This window comes from Alternaria viburni, assembly GCF_023758015.1.
Source record: "Alternaria viburni strain BMP 2772 chromosome Unknown scaffold_7, whole genome shotgun sequence".
NCBI lineage: Eukaryota > Fungi > Ascomycota > Dothideomycetes > Pleosporales > Pleosporaceae > Alternaria > Alternaria viburni.
Window position 1 is genome coordinate 318,660 of NW_026055776.1, and position 21,482 is coordinate 340,141.

Sequence of the window (21,482 nt, forward strand, 5' to 3'; positions counted from 1 at the left end):
GCCCGACTTTCTCTGTTTGCAAGAAGTAGAGTTGACGGAAGAGAGCAATCATGGCGGAAGAGAAGGAGATTCAGCCCACTACCGCGCCCCCGTTCGAGCATTATGGAGAACATGAGGAGTCCGATCACAAGCGCGCTGCTAATAAGCTTGTCGACGATGCGCGGCTTGCCACGGACAACGAACGCAAGATGACGCTGATGCAGGGTATCAAACTCTATCCCAAGGCGATTGGATGGTCTGTCCTTATCAGCACGTGTATCGTCATGGAAGGCTACGATGTCTGCCTGCTGAACAACTTCTTCGGATTCCCGCAGTTCAAGCAAAAGTACGGCGAGCAGCTTCCGGACGGGTCTTGGGAGATTCCAGCGCCATGGCAGGCGGGTCTGTCGAACGGAGTCATTGTTGGCGAGATCATCGGTCTTTTCCTCAATGGATGGATCAGTGAGGCTATCGGATACCGCTATACTGTCATGGGATGCTTGCTTCTGATCATTGGGTTCACCACCATCTTCTTCACGGCTCAGACGGTGGTACACTTGCTGATTGCGGAGATTCTCTGTGGTATCCCCTGGGGTGTCTTCCAAACACTTACCATCACATACGCTTGCGAGGTCTGCCCTGTTGCTCTGCGTGGATACTGTAAGTCTACCAAGCTCTACTTTCACATACACAAGCTTACATCAATTAGTGACCACCTACGTCAACTTCTGCTGGGGTCTTGGTCAAGTCATCGGTATCGGCGTCATCCGCTCCATGGTCGACCGTGATGACGAATGGTCATACCGCATCCCCTACGCCCTCCAATGGATGTGGCCCGTCCCCCTCATCATCGGTGTCTTCCTAGCGCCCGAGTCGCCATGGTGGCTAGTCCGTAAAGGAAGAATCGAAGACGCGAAGAAATCTCTGCTTCGACTCACCAGCTTGGACCGAGAAACTGATTTCGATGCCGACGAAACGGTGGCCATGATGGTGCACACCACCGCCCTCGAAGAGAAGATCACCCAGGGAGCCAGCTACTGGGACTGCTTCAAGGGTACCGATTTGCGTCGTACGGAGATTGTCTGCATGGCCTGGGCGATGCAGAACTTGAGTGGAAACGCTTTCTCGGGTTACTCTTCCTACTTCCTCCAACAGGCCGGTCTACCCGCATCGACTTCGTATGACTTCGCAATGGGTCAGTACGGTATTAACATGGCCGGTGTCTTTGGCGCTTGGTACCTCATGAAGGTCGGTTTCGGACGCCGAACACTCTACCTAGGTGGTCTTTGTGGACTATGCGTTATGCTCTTCGTCATGGGTTTCCTTGGCCTGGTACCAGCCTCCCAGCGGGAGAAGGGCGCCATGGCTACCGGAGCTATGATGATCGTATGGGCTATGTTCTACCAGTTGACCGTCGGCACCGTATGCTACTCTCTCGTTGCTGAGCTTTCAACCCGCCGCCTCGCTATCAAGACCGTGGTCCTCGGCCGCAACCTCTACAACGTAATCGGCATCATCACCTCCGTCCTCACACCCTACATGCTCAACCCCGGAGCCTGGAACTGGTACGTCACTCCCTCACTCCCTTCCTTTCCTTCTTCCCTCTGCTAACCACACCCCAGGGGCAACTACGCCGGATTCTTCTGGGCCGGCTCCTGCTTCCTAAGTATCATCTACACCTACTTCCGCCTACCCGAACCCAAGGGCCGCTCTTTCGCTGAACTTGATCTCCTCTTCGAGAAGCGCGTCAGCGCGCGCAAGTTTGCAAGCACGACTGTCGATGTGTTTGAGGACAGCCATATCCAAGGGACTGCTGCTTTTGATCGCTATGAAGAGAAAGTTGATGCTGCTGTGAGAACCGAATCTGTTGCTGTTGGTGTTTCGAAGGTTTAATGACAAGAAGATTTAGGGTGTATATGTGTTGAGTGGGAAGATGTTGCATGTATGAGCGCATGATGTGCATGTTTTGCTGTATGATGGTTTGATGGGGATTTGGTATCATTTTAATCGAACTTCTTATCATGAAAGACTCCACGATTGCATCTATGTGGTAGAGCAATAGAATGCAATGCAATGCAGGCGCGAGCGTTTATGCACGTTCTTCGAGGTACAGTAGCTGATTGGACCTTCCATGTAAGGGTGCTGCGAGGGCGGGGCATTGTGCCGCGGACATACATACCCTCTCTTTTCTGTAATCCTCTGGTTTCTTTCAACACGTCCGTCTCACGTTTCTCAACTATGTTGCAACTCGACCCTGACTTCATCCGTATGGACGCCGAAGCTGAAAGAGCCAAGGGTTTTGTGAGATGCAAGTTCAACGAACAGATCGACTCGATACCAATGTACAGTCCCTCACATTCACTGGAATCAATATCTCTGCTAATCGACAGCCACATATAGATACAATGCCTCCCCTTCAGAACGCCAAAGAGCAGTAGAAGCCGCAACTGCTGCGCGAAAATCATGTCGCGAACTAGCTAGCGAGTTCCACGCCGTCCTACCAAGAGAGCTTCGAAACATGATATACGCCTACATCGTCGGCCCGACAGCTCAGCCTCAAACTACACCGGAATATAGCGGAATGTGGTGGCGTGTCGAGTGCGGCAAGAGCATACGCATTGGCTGGTTAGACTCGCAATGGGGCGAGGGTATTGAAGCACTCGACATCTGCGGTGAAAGTCTACACATGCAACCCAAATGCTGGGCTATGGATCCAGCATACTTTGGAGCGCACGCAGCCCAAGAGCTTACAGAAACTTACTACAGTATCAACAGTTTCTACATCACGTCTGCCCAGGAGATGAGCAACCTGTTCCGCGCCGATCCCTTCAAGCTCGGAATGAAGCCGTATCAGTTTATCCGCAAGTTCACGCTGGTGCTCAACTTCTCCGGAACTGGAATGCAAAGCGAGGACGAAGTGGCGGCTCTTCACAATAACCTCCAGGACCTCCAGCTACTACCTCCGAAACGTAAACACGAAATTTGCATTCGCCTCGAGACAGCTTTCCAAATTGGAGAAATCAAACTTGGTGGGTATCGATATCGTCATCCCTACGACATGGAAGATGAGCGGGTTATGCTCAATATCCTCGAGTCGATCAGACGGCCCGTGTATGATCTCTTACACAGGAGGAAGTCGGTCAGGGTGTTCCAGGCAAATTTAGAGGACTGGTGTACACCACGCCAAAAGACAATTGAGGATGTAGGAGTAAGGTATTTGACATCTGCTGAAAGAGTGAAAGGCAACTGGAGGCCGCCTTGTCAATTCTTCAGCATGACGGAAGAGGAGTGGCGAAAGGTATGCGGTTTGCTAATCATCACGCGAGTGTCTGCATGGGTGAGGCTAATGAGTGATAGGAGAAAGAAGAGGATGCAGATGGGGACCCAGCCCGGCATTACGTTCTCCGTCCGCCTAATCTTGCAAGCGACAAGGATAAGCACAACACGAACGAAGACAGCGAGGAAGACGAGGAGGCAACAGATGAAGAAAGCGACGAAGACGAGGAGGCAACAGATGAAGAAGAAGGACCAGAAAACGAGAGCGACGACGCGGATTTCTTGTTCAATCGGGACCAGACTCTAGACACGGAAACCAAGCTCAAGGTGCGCGAAGCGCTGAAAACCCGATGGCAGGAATCAGGCGCTCTTGATCACTTTTGGCACAGCGGCGACCGTGAAGGGCCTTTCGGACTCCAGAAACAGAAATCACGATACTCATCGCGGGATCTGCAGTATGAAGACTTCGTGTAGCTATACTACACAGCAGGATATTATTTGAGCGGGCTACAAAGCTCTAATCAACACAGAAACACACATTCACCACACCACAAGCGCACAGCATTCCATCAATCAACCAAAGAACGAATTAGATTAAGTAACTAACCATGTGCACAAAACGCAGCAGTCGCTCAGACCCAATCCTCCCTACTACACAGCCAGCACCAAGACTGGCCCAAAAGCCTCCGTCTCAAGTGAAAGCTTCAGTACAAGAAGAGTAAGCGTGAACAAAGGAAAGGGCGTGCGTCGCAGCGACAGTGGGAAAAAAGGGAGAGGGACAGGTCCAACGCTCAAGGGTATGAAAAGTTTGTTGTGACAAAGCCATGCTAAACATGTGTACTCATACAAAAGAGCGATTCGGGGTGTGCGAGTGTGTGTGGTGGTTTGGAGTGGGAATGATCGGGGGGGGGTTAGTTTCCACCGGAAGCCAGGTGATCGGCGGCCTATTGGAAATTGTTAGTTGGAGTCTTCTTCTACATAGAGTGTGGTTGCATTGCTTACCTTGTTGATGTCGTAGTCGTACTTCTCGAGCGCAGACAAGGCGTCGTTACGTCCATAGCCCATACCGGTCAGCTTCTTGAGGATAGGGTCGTCATGCTCGGTTCCAGTGCTGATGGCACGACCAAGCGAGGGCATCTGAGGCGACAATCCCTGAGACTTGGATGAAGAAGCAGCAGCCTCCTCATTGTCGAGAGTGTCAAAGACAGACTTGCCAAAGTCAGTGGACGCTTGCTGCGAGTGTGAGCCCTTGTCGGTCTGCGACGACTCGAGGTTGGAGAAGATGGCATCCCAGTCCTGGGACGAGGCAGCGGGTTGAGGCTGCTGGGGCTGTCCTCCAAAGGTCTGCGACAGGTGTTCAAAGTCACTGAAGCTGTCATCACCACGCGGCTTGCCGGTGGGAGTCTGCTGAGAAGCCATAGTGTTTGACTTGGAGGCAGCTGGCGAGTCAAACACTGGGTTGAACTCGTCAAGACCTTCACGGTTCTGCGAAGAGAACATGAAGTCGTCATCAGCGCGGTCATCCTCCTTGGCATCCGCTAGATCATCAAATCCGGCGTCGAAGTCATCGTTGAAGGCAGACTTGCCGAGTTGGGGGACGTTGTTGGAAGGCGATGGGCCCTTGTTGTTCTCATTGGCACCGTACGATACTGCAGAGTGGTATTGGTCGGATGGAACGGTCGATGATGGAGTATCTAGAGGAGGGGGCGATGTGGTCGCAGACTTGGAAGGGCCGCCAAAGAGAGCAGCTCCGTGACCGCCAGGAGGATTGTACGACTTCTCGGGACCTTGCGCGGTGTCAGGAGATCCTGGCGATGTTGGGTCTTCGCGAGCGGGAAGAAGACCACCGAACTCAGGTGGGAATTGGTTCGATCCACTTCTGGTCTGGTTCACACTGGACTCGTAGGTGGGTGGGGACTTCTGCGCACTAGGAGAGGGCAAGCCACCGATGTTGGAGTCCAGGCGGGTAGTTGGCGGCGGAGCTCTGTACAACTCGTCACTTGACGCAGTACCTGGTCGCTGCTGTTGCTGAGAGCGCTGCTCTTGTCCTGTGCTAGTACGCTTCTGGTTTGGCGACGCGGATGTGAAGTTGTCATCGAATCCGCGCTCATCGTTACTGTCGCTGTCATCATCGTGAGCGAGGTCCTCGATCGGAGGGAACTCCTTGTTGAACCTGTTGGAGTTATCCGCGGGTGCGCTTGTGGTGGATGCAGTAGCAGTGTTCTGACGACTAGGGCCGAAGCCAGCGAATGCCGCATCGAAATCATCCTTGCCTCCACGAGGTTGTTCACCAGAAGTGCTGCCGAAGGGGTCGGCGCGGTTGATGTTCCTGTTGGGGGCGCTCAGACTGCTCTCTCCAGTTTGGTTCTGCTGAAGAGGGGTAGCAGCCTCACGTGGGAAGGCACCAGGAATGTCAACACCAGCTGAAGGTGCTCCGAAGTTGGAGAAGGCATCCTTACGGTCCTCAGCTCTGGTTGAGCGCTGAGTATCACTGGTGATACTGGCTACAGGAGATGCTGATGAGAAGTTACGGTTGAACAGAGAAGGGTTGAAGTTGTCGGTTTCTGTGCGGTTGGTTTCAGTTCGCTCTACCGTGGGCTTCTCTGCTATTGGTGTGCTCGCAGGAGATGCCTGGGAAATTGTAGGTGTCTCGTTGCCAGGGCCACCGTATCTGCTGGCAGGAGCAGTAGCTCGCACGGAAGAGCTGAACGAGTCGGATCTCTGGCCGCCTTCCCTCAGAGGTAGGAATGAAGAGCCAAATTGACGCGACTCAGGGGGGGCTGGCGGGTCTGCAGCGCGGGGAGATTCCTGGTAAGAAGACAGAGGGGGTGAGGTAGACGGTGTGGGGACGTCAGGTCCTTCGGAAGAGCGTACTGATTGGCCGGATGGAACAGAGAAGCTGGGACCTTGGCTCTGGTTTTCGGGACGGAAAGAGACGGGAGGTGCTGTGCTTTGAGGAGTGCCGAAGCTACCAAAAACGCTGTCAAAGTCCTTGTGCGGGCCTTCACGTGCGAATCCAGATGGCGACATGGTGTTCTCCGCAACGGGTTGGGGCGACTTGCGGAAGAATGGGTTCGTGCTCTGGCTTGTAGTGGACGCTGCGGGGCTGACGGCGACGGCGGGAGTCTGGGCCTGCGGACTGCGTGTGCCCTCTTCCTGCGACTTGGTCAAGTCGTTCATTTCGTTCCTGATCTTGTCGCGTTCTCCCTCATTGGTAGCAAGCTGCTTCTTGTTGATAGCAACCATGCCCTTCTGCTGTCGGGCATCGTTCCTCATCTTGTCAAGCTGAGGACGCAGCTGTCCGATCTCGGTATTGAGTTGGCGGATGCGTTCTTTCAAGCTGTTGTTCTCACGTTGGTCAGCCTCAAGTTGGCCTCCCACCTGGCGGTGCTGATTCTGGAGATCCTGGTAAGAGCCCTCGATCATAGCAAGGTCCTGCTGCAGCTTGCGGGTCTCGTTGCGAGAGGCAGCCAGTCGGTCCTCTAGCGCCTTGACAGCCTTGACTTCCTGGTCGTACTGGGTCTTGAACTGCGAGAGGCGCAGCTCGAGATCGCGCTTCTGGGTGTTGACACTGTTGAGATCGCCCTCTGTCGCAGTCTTCTTGTTCTGAACTTCCTGCATCTGGTTTCGGAGAGTGGTCATCTGGTTAGACATGTTGGCCAGGTCAGTCGAGTCTTGCGTCAGCTTCTTGTTGATCTCGGCAACATCCTCTCCACCCAGCAAATCGTCCATTGCGGATGGTGTGGAGTGTTGTGGTACGCCAGAGGTACCCGATTGGCCTGTAGAATGCGCAGTAAGAGTCTGACCGAATGAAGAACTAGGCATGAACGGCTTGAAGGTGGAAGCAGGGTTCCGCGGTTGAGGCTGGAATGGGTGAGGAGACGTGGGCGAAGTTGGCTTGCTTCCGAAAGGATCCGCCTCGAATGGCTTGCTGAAGGTAGCCGAGCCGCCTGTCGATTGCGGTTGCTGAGGAGCAGGAGCCGGTGCTGTGAAGGCGTCGAGTCCGAAGAGATCATCTGCAGCTGATTTGGCGGCGCGAGGAACGGGTGGCGCTGGCTGAGGGGCGGCTACTGGCACTGCTTGGTTGGCAGCTGTTCGTAGGCTCGGGGGAATCAGGCTGGGTGGTAGTGTTGCTGGAAGCTGGTCTCCCTTCCGTTGTTGACGGATCAGGTACATTGCGACTGCGAACTCGTCCTTGGACAGCTGACCTTCCGAATTGATGTCTGCGAGGTCCCATATTCCTGCGAGGACATCTTCGGGCAGGCCGGAATCGCTGAAAAAGCGCACTGCCTGGTCGCCAGTGATAAAACCGCGACCCATGGTGTCAACCGTCTTGAAGAGGTTGTCGTAAGACGCCTTCTCTTGTGGGCTGATAAGCCAATCGCTGCCGGTCGGTTGGGGTGCTGGAGCCGGTGCTCCGAATGGAGTTCGTCCAAGGGGACTCGATTGCCGCGGCTGGTTTTGCTGACCGCTGAACTGGCGCGGGATGGACATGGATTGGTCTGGTCGGCCTGGTGGAGGTGGGAGTTGTCCCCGTCGCGAGGCAGCTTCGTACAGGCCTGGGGGTAGAGCGGTCGGGAGGGCCTTCATGTTGCCAGTTCGGTAGGAGGCGAGCATGTGCATGGCAATGATGAATTCGGTGACGTTCAAAGCGCCGCGCTGCTCCGTGTCGGAAAGATTCCAGATGCGACCGAGGACTTCATTGGGTAACCGCGCTTTCTCAAAGATCTCCTTTGCATTCTCGCCTGGAAATGTTAGAGTCGCACTAGTCGAGTATCGAGACACATACCAGAGAGCACGCCATTGACGGCACCAGACTTCTCGAATAGGCCTGCGTATTCAGCAGCCTTGGCGGGTACTAGCGGAGGCACGCGGATGGGGCCGTTGCCGCTCATCTGAGGTTGTATCGAACCGGTGGGTTGTGGAGAGAAGCTCGGGGCGGCGGGAGGAGCGGATGGGATGTTCAAGCCCTCGAACTTGGGCAGGGGCGCAGCTGCGGGAGTGTCAGCGCATGGCTATACTACGGGCCATTGAGGTCATACGTCTAAAGGCCAGCTCTGGGGCGGGGTCTCTGCCGGCCTGGTAGTGTCCGATGAGGCGCAGGACCTGGCAGAAGCCGGCCATGGTCAGGAGACCGCGGTTCTCCGTGTCTGCAATCTGCCATATCTCGCCCAGGACAGCGGGTGCCAACTTGGTGCGCTCGAAGAACTTGACGGCAATCTCGCCTGTTATGACGCCCAGCTTCTCCGTGTCGGCTTGCTGGAAGAGGAACTGGAAGACGCGCTTCTCCTCGGGCGTCAGGTTGAGGACGGGCTGGTCTGCGCCGCGTTAGCTGGGACGTGGGCAGGTGTATGTGTCAGCACGCACTCAATTCGCCGCTCTGTGCGAGGTCCGCCATGGCTGTGTGGGCTCCGTGGACGGCGCTCGTGGTTGTTAGGCTTCTGCCTAGGTGGATGAGGCTGAAGCTCCCGGCGCTGTCGTGTAATGGAGCGGGGAAGCTTTGGGCGGCCGGGCGGTGGACTGCTGCAGGGCTAGCGGCCGGCGGCTACACGCGAAAAAACACCTCTCGAGTAGCGATGGAAAGCCCTTGGGGGTGAAGGGGGCGCGATGGTGGTAGCAATGTTGGTGGAGGGTTGGCCTTGGGGAGATGCGCCGGAAGCTTGATCCTAGTGATGCTAGGCGCGAGTTAGTCGTTAGTGCTGCGTCGATGCTCGCAACTCGTCTATTGGGCGGGAACACAGCAGCTGTCACGGGCCCAGCCACGCTGTCGATGCATCCCATCCCGCCCTGCCACTCATTTCCATGCACATGGCCGGCCTCCGCATTTCACCCAAGCCCTCGGCCAATCGCACACGCACAGTTATTCCGGATGTGTAACCTGACGCACCGGGTCATCAGCGGTCGATACGCATGTGAAATTGACGCTGCTGTGTGAGGATGGGTGTTGTCATTACTTCGTGATTACAAGTCTTGTACAATAGGGTGGTGAAGGGCCTGTACACCGACGCTTCATCGCCGCTCGCCACGACCCCGACTGTTCTTCTCTCTCCAGCACTTGACAAAAGCCAGACTAGGGCTCACTTCCTCACGCCTCCCCCACGCCCGTCCCAGCAGCCAGTCAGTGACACTGATCACCTTGGCCGTCCTGTCCCAGTGCTGGCCCTCTTCTGTGTGCTCGATGATGTGATTCAAGATGCGCCCCTCTTCGTCGAACTCAAACTTGAAGAGCCCAGTGAACTCCTGGTGCGGTCTCTTGGATCCTGCGACAATGCTCGTAATCTTTTCGACTACGTCGCTGACCTGGCCGTTCTCCTTCTCCGATTTGCATGTCTGCCACCGGACTATGAGCTTCTCGTTGCGTACGTTGCTTGTGGCGGATCCTCCATTCTTGACCATGCGCTCAGACAATATCTTGAGCTTCACATTGCCAAGAACTGGCACCTGGCCCCATGCGACCGGTGCTGTCCATAATGCTGCCGCGTATGAAATCCTCCCACTAACGGTGGGTAGGTGCGGGTGCGTCGAGGGGAACAGTTGAAGACTGATCTGCGGGGAAAGTATGTCTTGCGGTAGGGGCGATATTAAGAGCGTGGGTAGGCGATCGTGGAGTACTCGGATTGCTGTCATCGTGTTAGCCTTCTAATTCTACATGTAGAAGGTGCCGCCTACTGTTTCCGAGTTTCAAGTTGCGCTCGTTGGAACGCGCCTTCTCGCGCTCATCGGATTCCGGATGAGAGCATGGCGACGAGCTAGTGAACCAGTGCCTTGACACGGATGCCTGTCTCGCGCCGGCGTCGCTGAGGGTCCTCTTGTACTGCTTGAGCCCCAGCAGCCGGGGCGCAGTGAGCGATCTCGCTGTCCTAGTGAGGAGTTGCGTGCGGGCAAACGTGGAGAAGCGCCGCATCAGACCGCTGGTCATCTGTGTGGATAGGGATATGCGACCATAGGTGAAGATGTACTAGGTGGTGAAATGGCAATTGCGGAGGATTCGCTGTCTTCGCGCGCTAGTCGTATGACCGAACATTGAAAATGCTCAGGTGGGTCCAACCTCGAAATGCCGGGGTAGGGGTCGTGACGTAGGTTTACCGACCATCTACATCCCGCTGTAGCTACCGTCCTCGCCACGCCTGTTCGCATTGAGATGTCCCGGTGGGACGATCGATCTCCAGATGCACAATGACGCCTATAAAGATGAGGATATCTCTGCTCGACGCTTTCTTGGATGAATTTTCAATCTTGTCTCAGCAGATTCCCTAAAACGCCAGTTAGACCTTTTGTTAACAAAGGGTAAGAACGACCCCGCAGTTACCCCATGCCCAAGCTACCACTAACATATCGAGTATTAGATCGCGAACATACAAGAACATTCTCCCAGTCCCCAAATTCTCCACAATGGCCCCCTCAGGGAAGCGCATCGTCTTCACCGGCGGCTCAGGAAAGGCTGGACGCCATGTCATCCCAGAACTCATCAAGAAGGGCTACTCGGTACTCAATCTTGACTTGACAGGTACATTCCCGATTTCTTCGCTGCAATGTTCTATGAATTGACATCAACCAGACTTTCCCGACCCGAACGCCGGAGTCTTCACCCTCAAAACCGACCTCACAGACAGCGGCCAAGTCTTCAACGCGCTCACAACCCACTTCAACTTCGCCGGCTATGAAGTTCCTCACGTACCCGGCCCACCAGACGCAGTCATTCACTTCGCAGCCTACGCACGAAACATGCTGGTACCCGACAACGAGTGCTATGCTGGCAACGTGAGGTCCACATACAATGTTATCGAGGCAGCGTGCAAGCTCGGCGTCAAGAAAATCATCATCGCTAGCAGCGAAACAACCTACGAAGTGTGCTTTGGCCAAGGAGATCTCGACTACACCGCGTTTCCACTGACTGAAGATATGGACGTAAACCCCATGGACACCTACGCCATCTCCAAACTCTGCGGTGAGCGCGTCGCCCGCGGATTTGCCCGCAGATTTGACGCCGACATATACGCCCTCCGTATCGGAAACGTCATCGAGCCTCACGAGTACGAGCGCGACTTCCCAAAGTACATCAAGTCTCCAGAGTGCCGTAAGAGAAACGCTTGGGCATACATTGACGCTCGTGATCTTGGTCAGATTTGCGATCTATGTGTACAGAAAGATGGACTGGGTTTCCAGGTCTTCAACGCAACGAACGATACCATCACTGCCACGTTCCCAACAAAGCAGTTCCTGGAACAGTATGCACCCAATACGCCCATCACGAGGGAAATGGAAGAGTGGGAGGCACCGCTGAGTAACCGCAAGATTAGGGATGTTCTTGGATTCAAGGAGGAACACAACTGGCGGAAGTACTACAACCCTGATCAGTAGATGCCGATCAACTGCCATTAAAAACACCAAGCATATGTTCAAAGTTCAGATATCCGAATTGTTTTTGAGTTTGTGATGTTCCTATCATATGCGTTTACGCCCCTTCTCCTCTTTCCTCCACATCACTCCGTCCATGCTTCTCGCTCACAGCAGCAACAACATGTCCATCATCCCCACCCATTTTAACCCTCCCAGTATCCCCCTTATGTCCCTGCGTCCCTATCCTCAAAAAGGGAACAAGAAGCAATCCAGGCACCGAAGCAGCCGCCGCGAACCAAAACACCGCCGCAAACGGCTCCGCAGCATTTTTCGCATAGTAGCCAGAGGTAGCAGGACGTCTTTGAACGGCATCAAATATGGCAGTCGCAGCACCATACGCAATCGCAGTACACAGACGAGTCAGAGTCTGGAATAGCGACCCGGCAATGGATTGTTTGCTTGTAGGCATGGATGAGAGGACGTACATCTACTCGTGATCAGTGTCAAGAACCACTAACAATACACAACGAAATTGGAAAGGAGAGAAACTTACATTAGCGACAATGAACTGGAAATCCACCCCAATAACACACAAACACAGTGCGGGGAAAGAAAACGCCCAGTACGAGTCTCCGTACCTCTGCACGGCAGCGAGGGTGAACGAGACGGTTAGTGCTGCGGCACCGATGCCAACGAGCAGTTTGTTGGAGACTTTGTGTTGCACGAGAGCGGCTACGGCGTTGGCGGACAGTCCTACGATGACCATGGGGAGCATGTGCACGCCTGTCATGAGGGCGTTGTAGTTGAGTTGGGTTTGGAAGTAGAGTGCGATCCAGAAGGAGAAGACGGGGAAGCCGAGAAAGCCACAGGAGAGGATGGTGAGGAGCTGTGTTTGATGTATGGGTTAGTGGGTTGTGGAACTTTTCTTCCCGTGGTAATGGTGTTGATGGTAGAAAAGTAGACGGCGAGGAGAACTTACAAGGGAAAAGTCCCGATCATACCAGATCTTCATGTCGATCATAGCATATGGGTATTTGATTTCCCATACGACAAATGCCGCGATTAGGATAAGTCCAAGAATCAGTAGGACGAGCACATACGGCGTCTTCCACCCCTGCGGTGCATCGCCTCCCAGACTACCCCAAAATCAGTCTGACACCCTCTGAAGCCTACTTGGAGAACATACCTCAACGCCGCACAAAACATCCCAATCCCCAGCACCGTCAACCCCGTCCCCGGCAAATCCAACCTCTTAACCGTCTCGGCATCCAACCTCCTCTTGGGCGTCGCATCCCTCGGCACCGTAAACGCCGCAACAATACTAGTCACAAAGTACACAATAGCAAGTAACCAAAACCCCGCTCTCCAACTAAACACCTGCGTAAACAATCCCGACAAGATAGTCCCGAAAACAAAGCCCATGGGATTTCCAGCGCTGAAACAACCAAAAGCGCGGTTCTTGCGTCGGCTGGGCAACTCGTAGATGGCGCCCAGCATACCTTGGGCTGGAGGCACGGAGGAGGCGGAGAAGATGCCTAGCACGCCGCAGAGGATATCCAAAGTCATGCCCGAGGTGGAGAAACCGGCGCCGAGACAGAAGACGGAGAAGAGGAACATGGAGGCTATGAACATGGTTTTGCGGCCGAAGAGGTCGGCTACGCTGCCGAAGAAGAGGAGGAGGGATCCTGCTGTGAGTCTATGGGTTCTCAGTCTGCGTCAGTCGAGATGTTCTGCTGGGTATATGCTTACGATGTCGCTGCATTCATCCATGTGACTTCCGCATTCGTCATGTTGAGATCCCGCGCAGCGAAAGAACTCATGACTGTGATCGACCCGGTTAGGAAGCTCGTCATGGCGACGGCCATGGTCACTGAGGCGATGAACATGCATTCTTGGAAAGTCGATGCGAAGCATTCTGGTCGCGCGTTGGGGTCCTTATCGCTGATTGGTTGATCATGATGGGAAAGGGAAGCGGCGACTTCGGCGTCTGCGTCTGCTGCGTCCGCCCCCATTTCGTCTCGGAGCGCTGAACGGACAGTTGAAAGAAGCGCAGAGAGCAATTGATAGGAAATATGCTGTGGGACTTTCGAATTGATGGGACAGGGATCTGATGAGCAATGATCGAAATGCGCCGATTGTGGAATTATTCAGCGCGCGGAATTCATCCATGAGGCCGCGCTTGTTGCATAATGTCTAGCCGCTATTTAGGCAAGTGATGGCTGCACTATTCCCGGCTTGCATATATGCGCAGTTACGGACTCGGAGAAGCACCGATGTCAAGGTCCGCGGAGTGTGCTTAATGCGCTGGAGAGAAGATGGAAGGCTCATAGAGAACGAAGGAGATGGATGTCGTGGTACACATACATTATCTTACAGCTTAATTACTTTCCACTCACCTAGTTGCATCCGTCCTAGTTGACCACCTAATGGTCCTTGTACCTCTCTTCCGTTGGCCCAGAGCTTCTTGCCTGCCCAATGCTCAATGAATCCATCGGGGCCTGATACTATGATCAACCTTGAGCCGTTCTCTGCTCGTTGCCTTTGTATCTTCTTATCGATCTCGGATGGATGGATAAACGTCTTCTCCTCGTCGACGTAGTAGTTGACACGGAGGCCTTCGCCTTTCGTTGCTTCGCTCCGCTTCTTGAGCGCGTCCAGTTCCTTCACCACAATGCCCTTGGACGCGGTAGACGAGTCCTCGGCAAGTGGTGCTGCTGCGGCAGACTCACTAGAACCGAAGAAGCTCTGCCACCAGCCCACTCGATCCAACGCAGATGCTGTGCTACCTCTGTCGTCGCTAACGCCACCTACACATTCTTCACGCCGCCTATTCGCCCATAGTATGTGCATCCGGCTTCCAGTCCTTCTTCCTAGGGCTTGCGCAACCTGCATCGCGGGTGCTATGCCAGTCCCGCCTGCCAGGAAGACAACCTCTATGATATCGCGCGGAAGCTCAAGTTCGGTGTTCGGTCCTCGTAGCTCGACGGTGGATTGTTCGGGTAGTCGGTGCAGGTAGGTCGAGACCTCGCCTCCCTGTTCTTGCCGTATGAGCAGCCTCATATCCTCAGGCTCATTCTCGCCATTCTTGTGGACGTCTGGTGGCAGAGGCGGTAGCGGTGTGTATGCGCGCGCAATCTGTAGCTGTGGCTGCTTGATCTGGACACTCCAGATGCTGCGCTTCCACACTTCCTTCACACTTTCCGTGTCCGAGACGCCATTGCTATTGCGCAAAGTGAATATTGCGCTGGTCGACGAGACGGGCTGCTTGTCTACAAGCGTGTACGGCGTGAAGGTATGCGGGTTCAACGATGCGTCGGAGGGGTCGGCGGATTTCGTGAAGCGATAGGCGGCGCCGCCAATGGCTGAGGTCCCGAGTACTATCAAGGGCCCTGCTCGCCGTTTGAGCCAGGACATGGCGTCTATGGGACTTGGCCGTCTTCAACAAGATGTCGTGGTCTCGCGCCGTGGGGACGCAGCGGAAGAATCTCGATATGACGACATGGCCCAAGCGCGATGCCCACTCTAGTATGCCGAGGCGTGATCATGTCCGACGCCATCATTACTAAAGGGTATCTTGTGGCATTCTGATATCTGATGCGCAGATCGAGACCGTCAGGCTGAGTTAGAGACTATACCAATATTGCTCTATGTGTCGTCCAGTAGACTCTGTCCTGGCACCTGTGAGAGTGAAGAGGTTCGACTTCGTGGGGCTGCTGTAGCGCGCGCGGGATGGCTGTAACGCGTCTCTGACTTCTAGAACATGCGCGGGGTTTTAAGGAGGTGGCAAGAGGTCGATCGGCTGGGTGAAACAACATTAGCGAAGGTTGCTTTCCTTTTCGAGGACATGCACACCTCAGATGCGTCGAGCAGCTAAGCGGCTGCTTCCGTTGGACCCTGCATCTGGGGCCTATTGACCCTAACCAGGTGGCGTCCTGGCAAGAGATCGTTATCATTCATTGTCACACTTCCATCGCTTTGCCATCGCTCTCACCGCTCTCCTACTGTCAGCCTTCCATCTACTCAACTACAGCCAAGGTACTCCTACGAACCCGATCCACGGTTCCGCACTTGCACCGGCGGATCGCCGGAGTTATCGCGGGATAAGATTTCAGCCCTATCACCCCTCAACTTTTCACCAACCACGATACAACACCTGGCTGTCGCTTAGACGTCCGGTCTGACTCTCTTGACGATTCAATATCAGAATCCGTCGTAGAAACATCCCACGCACTGCCCGATTGTTCCGGGCTTCAGATCCGCGACCAAAGCGATGGCGCCTGCCGTTCTGACTCAGCGCCCAAGGATACTCTGTCTGGACGCCTACGACTCTTTTTCCAACAACATCGTCGCGCTGGTCGAGCAGAATGTAGACGCGGAAATCATCAAAATCTTCATCGATGATCCTGTTCTTGCGAAGCCATCAGCTTCTGGGGAGTTCATAGCGTTTACCGACTATTTGAAGAGCTTTGATGCCGTCATTGCAGGACCGGGACCTGGCTGGGCGAAATGTGACGAAGATGTTGGTCTAATGAAGGAACTCTGGAAACTTCGGGATGAGCAGATCATTCCAGTGCTCGGTATATGTCTTGGATTCCAGTCGCTGTGCCTTGCATTTGGAGCCGATATTGAACGGCTCGCGGAACCAAAGCACGGTATCATAACGGCCGTCCTACACAAGAGCCAGTCAATATTCCGCGGTGTGGAGAGTCTTTTAGCAACGCAGTACCACTCTTTGCAAGTCAAACTCGATCACCCCATACAGAACAAGCGCGCTGTACGGTATCCCGCACAGCTTTGGGAACCCACCGAGACCTGCCCTCAGTTGGAGCCGTTGGCGTGGGATTTTGATAGCGATCTCAACGGTGCCGTTCTCATGGGCATCAAACATTTGCAGAAGCCGTTCTGGGGAGTTCAATTTCATCCAGAGTCGATATGTACAAATGACGAGGGCAAGCGCATCATCCGGAATTGGTGGGAGGACGCCCAAGCCTGGAACCGGAAGCGCATGTTCAGGAACGTCCCCAAGCATAGTCTGACATCCAACGTGCCGTCTTTGCCGATGACTGCTGAGGATTTTCGACGAGAATTGGGGATCTACGGCACAAAGAAACAGAGCAAACGCTCTTATACCGATTTCGTCGCAAAGCTTGATAGCGACACTATCACACCGTTCGAGCTGGCCTCGCTCATTGCGCATGGGGACGGGCAGTCACTACCGGATCTACCACCGAGCACTGTGCATTGTGCGACCACGGGAAGTGGACGACTTACCGTTGCGGATGCTTGTGAGCTCTTCGAGTTATCAAGAGGCGAAGCCATAGTGTTAGAGTCGGGACTGCAATCGAACCTCGTACCCATGGCTGTGGGAACAGGCAGGTACAGCATTATTGGTGTCGTCATCCCAGAAGAGACTCTGCGCCTACATTACTACGCCGGCACCCGCAGAATGGAGCTCAGAGATGGTAAAGACCAAGTGCATACGGACTGGACCGTGGCCGACCCTTGGCCCTACGTACGAGAAGTCATGAAGAGCCTCCAGCCCTCGACTCCGCCACAGGGTTCAACATGGGCTCCTTTCTGGGGAGGTTTGATGGGATATGCATCTTACGAGGCTGGTCTAGAAACAGTTGACGTCAAGGGCCACGAAGAAGCCCCATATCCGGACATCTGCTTCGCCTACATAACAAGGAGTATTGTCTTCGATCACCAGATCAAGAAGATCTATGTTCAAAGTATTCGCGGTCCCTGTGACCAAGATTGGGTTATCAACACAATAGAGAGACTGTATGAGCATGCAGGCTTCAAATCACGGGAGACTACCCCGAACTCTGCCGCAATGAGACAGGTCGACCCTTTCGAGACGCATGGCACCATGCACCAGTATATTGAGTCGTGCCATCAGCTCACAGTTGGCGAAGACGACTATTGCGATAAAGTCAGAGCCTGCAAAGACTCGATAGCAGACGGCCAGAGCTACGAGTTGTGTCTCACGACTCGCAACGAGGTTCGCGCTCGCAAGCCTACAGCGTGCAGAATATCCCACTCCGAGGATAATGAACACTCTTGGAACCTCTACAAACGCCTAACTGGTCAAAATCCCGCGCCATTCAGCGCCTACATGAGGATGCACAATGTACATTTATTGTGCTCCTCACCAGAGCGGTACATAAGCTGGGACCGATCGCAAACTGCGCAATGCCGGCCGATCAAAGGAACAGTGCAGAAGAAACCTGGTGTAACTGCCGAGATGGCCCATGACATCCTCTCATCGTCTAAGGAACGCGCAGAAAATCTCATGATTGTCGATCTTACCCGCCATCAACTTCACGGTGTCTACGGCTCGGAAAATGTCCGAGTGAGCCAGCTCATGGAAGTGGAAGAATACGAAACACTATGGCAACTAGTATCAGTCGTCGATGCAGTACCCAGCGGAATCTACAAGCCTACCACCCCCGAAGATTGGGAAGACCCTGTGGAGTACGCTTCCAAAAAGCCAACGAAACATTCTGTTCCATACCTAGGGTTCGACGCATTCGTTGAGAGTCTACCACCAGGAAGTATGACTGGGGCGCCCAAGAAACGCTCATGCGAAATCCTTCAAAATGTGGAGAGCGGCGTGAGACGAGGCATATACTCAGGTGTTCTCGGATACCTTGACGTCGGAGGAGGCGGCGACTTCAACGTTGTCATTCGTACCGCTATCAAGATCGACGACGATCAGGATGAGGACAAAGAAGACGTCTGGCGCATCGGTGCTGGCGGGGCAGTCACAAGCCAGAGCACCCCACAAGGCGAATTTGAGGAGATGATTGCCAAGTTCGGCAGCACGAATAGAGCTTTCTTGCCATTGCCACCACCAAAGCCAAAGACAAAGGGCAGAAGGGTTGAGATCATCGAGCCTGATGACCCTGAATTTGCGGAGCTGTTGGCGAGCATGAGGGGTGGAGAGGAATTGACGCTCGACGATGCGCAGCTCATGTTGAGGGCTGTGGAACGCGAGCTCAGAAGAAGGAATGCCGCAGGTGATACGGCAGGCTTTATTCCAGATGGAGAATGATTTGTTTGCTAGGAGTTTGGACGGGCGGAGTCAGTTGAGCTTAACCTGTGATACCATGTTTGAGATAGGATAGAGATAGAGTTTCTTGGTTTCAACACCAATGCCATCATGTATTTTACACAACGATTATGTTCAAAGCCCCTTCTTTGATCATGCACTACCTTCGCAAATCAGTCAACTGTTCCAGTTGGCAATTGAGCGATGGGTAGGCGCGATGACTAAGCACGCGATTGGTGGGGAGATGTAGCATCGCCGCGTACCTCTACGTGTAGCATTGCGACGCCAACACCCGTGGACGCGCCTTCCAGTACCCGACGCCAATGGCGACCGAAACGCCAGACCCACGAACCTTTCAGACGTGGGAGGACGCGTTCCAATACCCCATTCCCGTCGTCCGCAAGCTTGAACAGCAGCTCCGCAACAATGCCGACGACAATCGAGAGAAGCTGCGGTCGCTTGTCGGGTACGAAATGCCAGGCCAACAAGGGGATAGAGATGGAAGAGGCTGACCGCACTACAGGGCAAGCTATCGCAGTCTCCTCGACACGGCCGGTACGATCATCGATATGGAAGTGCGCATGGAGCAGGTAGAAAGTAGGCTTTCAAGAGTAGGGCAGAGCTGCAATTCGCGGGGCCTGGAGAAGATCACAAACAACACGGGCAAGATGGACATGCATACACGGAGTCGCGGTCAGTCTACAACAATGCATTGGCAAGGGACAGTGGGTTGACGCGCAATAGATGCGGAGCGCTATACATTCGCGGCCCAACTCGCAGTCATGCGCAACGCGCCTGTGGTCATGACGCGCCTCATGAAAAGAGAAGGATCATATCTGCTCATTGCGAAAGTCCTGGTCATCTCAAGACTATTCCACAAGTCGCTCAGTCAATCCGACAACAAGGCGCCCATTGTCAATCAGCTGTGGGAGAGACTGCTGTCGGTACGGCGGAAGCTTCTCAGGAGGATTGACAAGCGCCTCTCGAACACGAACGGCGAAACAGCCAGCCTGCTCGAAAGCATGTGTGCCTACGCGCTCGCGACGAGCTCCACCCCGACCGATGTCCTACACCATTTCCACAAGATGCGATTGGAAAAGATGAACAGCGAGCTGAGGGCAGGGGGTGATGAGCTTGCAAAGCATGGTATTGGCGCGCTCAAGCTGTGCATTCAGACTTGTCTCGATACACAAACCATTTTTCCGCGACGCTTAGCAGAGGCGCTGGCAAAGCTAAAGGCGCAGCCATTGATCCAGGACCCCGACGTCCGCGGTCTCTACGAGCTCAATCTCGATGTACATGATCGGTGGTTAGGCGATGAGGCACGGAACTACACGCCATGGCCGAGACACGACGAATTGCAGCGGCCGGAAGCAGAGCTGATAATGCACCGATGGTCAAAGGACGCTATTGCCGCTTTCCTCAAGGGTGTGCAAAAAGCACTGGAGGGCGAAGAACGACTCAAAGAGGTTGCAGACTTGAGGCAAGAGCTGATCGAGACCTGGATATTGTCTGGCTCGCGAATGGCGGGTGTCAAGTCGGCCAATGTTTTAGACGATCTACGAGACACGATGAACGATAAGCTTGAGGGCATAGTGCGATCGCGCACGCAAGGGCTACAAACTGTCGTTACCGAGCTGACGACTCGACTGGACACTGTGGCTTCAACAGACAGGGCCGTGGCACCTTCGCTATGGGATACCACCACCAAGGCCTCTGATCTGAGCAACGGTGCACAAAACTTCAAATCCGCTATACTCAACACCTACCAAGGGCGCGATGAGTCTGTCATCAGCGTAACTTCTGCCTTTGACAAGTGGATGGAGTCTATCCTGGAAGTCAAGGGTATCGTCAAGAGCATGAAGGAAGCACGATGGGACGATACCTTCGCAGACGACGTGGACGACGAATCCGACGATGAGCTTGGCGATTCGAAGCAAGCACTCCTCAGCGATGACGATCCAAAATTGCTCGAGGAAGCTACCCAGGAAGCCTTGAGCGACGCCATGCAAAACCTAAGCCGGAGCTTCCATACTATTGTGAAGAAGTCTGATGGTGAGCAGTCAACACAAAAGGCCACTTTCATGCTGCGCGTAGTCAGGGAAATCGGCGATCGGATACCGCGGTTACGCCTCCAAGATAAAGCCACACCTCTTGCGTCACCCTTTACGGTAGAGATTCTTCAACCTTTGCATACCACACTCGCTTTATGCGTCACGAAACCAAGCGTAGAAGCATACAAGACATCGCTTCAAGGTTCGCTTAAAGTGAAGACGAATAGCCATATCCTGTGGGAAGGACACCCACCACTACCGAGCCAGCCGTCATCCAGCGCTTTCAGATTCCTGCGGGGCCTAAACAAAGATATGAGCGCGCTGGGTAGTGATGTATGGGCGCCCGGCAGCGTCGAGGTTCTGAAAAGTAGCGTCGCCGACGAAGTAGTCAAAGCGGTTCAGGAGCATCTCGACGCCAACAGCGCGTCTACGAAAGAGCAAAGCCCTTCTGTCGAGAAGAAAGACGAAGACCAAGAAGAAAATGAAGGCGCAGACCCCACAGCCACGGACGATGGCGAGAAGGCAGACGTCACAGAACCATCACCAAACCACAGCGAAGCAAGAGAACAGAGAGTCAAACAACTGCTTTTCGATCTTCTCTACATCCAACGCTTCGTTGGTGACACAGGTGCAGACGATGCCAAACTCACAGCGCTGGTACAGAAAACCGACCTGGTGGACTTAGACGAGGCTGCTATCAACAGGCTGAGGAAGAATGCGGCGGATTATGCGAAGAAGACGTATCTGCTCTTCACACTGCTCGCGTAGATAATTATACG

General features: G+C 54.2%; 10 protein-coding genes across 10 annotated transcripts; 6 read left to right on the plus strand and 4 right to left on the minus strand.

Annotated features, from left to right (window-relative positions):
* Positions 1 to 50: 50 nt before the first annotated feature.
* J4E79_004062 (uncharacterized protein) lies at positions 51 to 1,872 on the plus strand (the record flags this gene model as incomplete). Its single annotated transcript, XM_049352952.1, has 3 exons — positions 51 to 639; positions 689 to 1,544; positions 1,602 to 1,872. 3 exons carry the CDS (start codon positions 51 to 53, stop codon positions 1,870 to 1,872), a joined length of 1,716 nt encoding a protein of 571 aa, XP_049212331.1.
* A 345-nt stretch (positions 1,873 to 2,217) lies between these two features.
* Positions 2,218 to 3,177, plus strand: J4E79_004063 (uncharacterized protein; the record flags this gene model as incomplete). Its single annotated transcript, XM_049352953.1, has 3 exons — positions 2,218 to 2,321; positions 2,380 to 3,088; positions 3,109 to 3,177. 3 exons carry the CDS (start codon positions 2,218 to 2,220, stop codon positions 3,175 to 3,177), a joined length of 882 nt encoding a protein of 293 aa, XP_049212332.1.
* A 76-nt stretch (positions 3,178 to 3,253) lies between these two features.
* Positions 3,254 to 3,729, plus strand: J4E79_004064 (uncharacterized protein; the record flags this gene model as incomplete). The annotated part of the gene is made up of 2 exons (XM_049352954.1): positions 3,254 to 3,277; positions 3,337 to 3,729. The coding sequence occupies 2 exons, from the start codon at positions 3,254 to 3,256 to the stop codon at positions 3,727 to 3,729; spliced, it is 417 nt and encodes a 138-aa protein (XP_049212333.1).
* A 437-nt stretch (positions 3,730 to 4,166) lies between these two features.
* J4E79_004065 (uncharacterized protein) lies at positions 4,167 to 8,653 on the minus strand (the record flags this gene model as incomplete). The annotated part of the gene is made up of 5 exons (XM_049352955.1): positions 4,167 to 4,199; positions 4,258 to 8,000; positions 8,045 to 8,248; positions 8,298 to 8,573; positions 8,623 to 8,653. 5 exons carry the CDS (start codon positions 8,651 to 8,653, stop codon positions 4,167 to 4,169), a joined length of 4,287 nt encoding a protein of 1,428 aa, XP_049212334.1.
* Positions 8,654 to 9,264: 611 nt separating this feature from the next.
* J4E79_004066 (uncharacterized protein) lies at positions 9,265 to 10,174 on the minus strand (the record flags this gene model as incomplete). Its single annotated transcript, XM_049352956.1, has 2 exons — positions 9,265 to 9,875; positions 9,925 to 10,174. The coding sequence occupies 2 exons, from the start codon at positions 10,172 to 10,174 to the stop codon at positions 9,265 to 9,267; spliced, it is 861 nt and encodes a 286-aa protein (XP_049212335.1).
* A 473-nt stretch (positions 10,175 to 10,647) lies between these two features.
* J4E79_004067 (putative secondary metabolism biosynthetic enzyme) lies at positions 10,648 to 11,616 on the plus strand (the record flags this gene model as incomplete). Its single annotated transcript, XM_049352957.1, has 2 exons — positions 10,648 to 10,762; positions 10,814 to 11,616. The coding sequence occupies 2 exons, from the start codon at positions 10,648 to 10,650 to the stop codon at positions 11,614 to 11,616; spliced, it is 918 nt and encodes a 305-aa protein (XP_049212336.1).
* A 94-nt stretch (positions 11,617 to 11,710) lies between these two features.
* Positions 11,711 to 13,481, minus strand: J4E79_004068 (uncharacterized protein; the record flags this gene model as incomplete). Its single annotated transcript, XM_049352958.1, has 5 exons — positions 11,711 to 12,082; positions 12,149 to 12,481; positions 12,575 to 12,731; positions 12,782 to 13,291; positions 13,345 to 13,481. The coding sequence occupies 5 exons, from the start codon at positions 13,479 to 13,481 to the stop codon at positions 11,711 to 11,713; spliced, it is 1,509 nt and encodes a 502-aa protein (XP_049212337.1).
* Positions 13,482 to 13,965: 484 nt separating this feature from the next.
* J4E79_004069 (uncharacterized protein) lies at positions 13,966 to 15,009 on the minus strand (the record flags this gene model as incomplete). Its single annotated transcript, XM_049352959.1, has 1 exon — positions 13,966 to 15,009. The coding sequence occupies one exon, from the start codon at positions 15,007 to 15,009 to the stop codon at positions 13,966 to 13,968; it is 1,044 nt and encodes a 347-aa protein (XP_049212338.1).
* Positions 15,010 to 15,865: 856 nt separating this feature from the next.
* On the plus strand, positions 15,866 to 18,652 carry J4E79_004070 (uncharacterized protein; the record flags this gene model as incomplete). The annotated part of the gene is made up of 1 exon (XM_049352960.1): positions 15,866 to 18,652. One exon carries the CDS (start codon positions 15,866 to 15,868, stop codon positions 18,650 to 18,652), a length of 2,787 nt encoding a protein of 928 aa, XP_049212339.1.
* Positions 18,653 to 18,972: 320 nt separating this feature from the next.
* Positions 18,973 to 21,471, plus strand: J4E79_004071 (uncharacterized protein; the record flags this gene model as incomplete). The annotated part of the gene is made up of 3 exons (XM_049352961.1): positions 18,973 to 19,115; positions 19,173 to 19,342; positions 19,394 to 21,471. The coding sequence occupies 3 exons, from the start codon at positions 18,973 to 18,975 to the stop codon at positions 21,469 to 21,471; spliced, it is 2,391 nt and encodes a 796-aa protein (XP_049212340.1).
* Between the last annotated feature and the right edge of the window lie 11 nt (positions 21,472 to 21,482).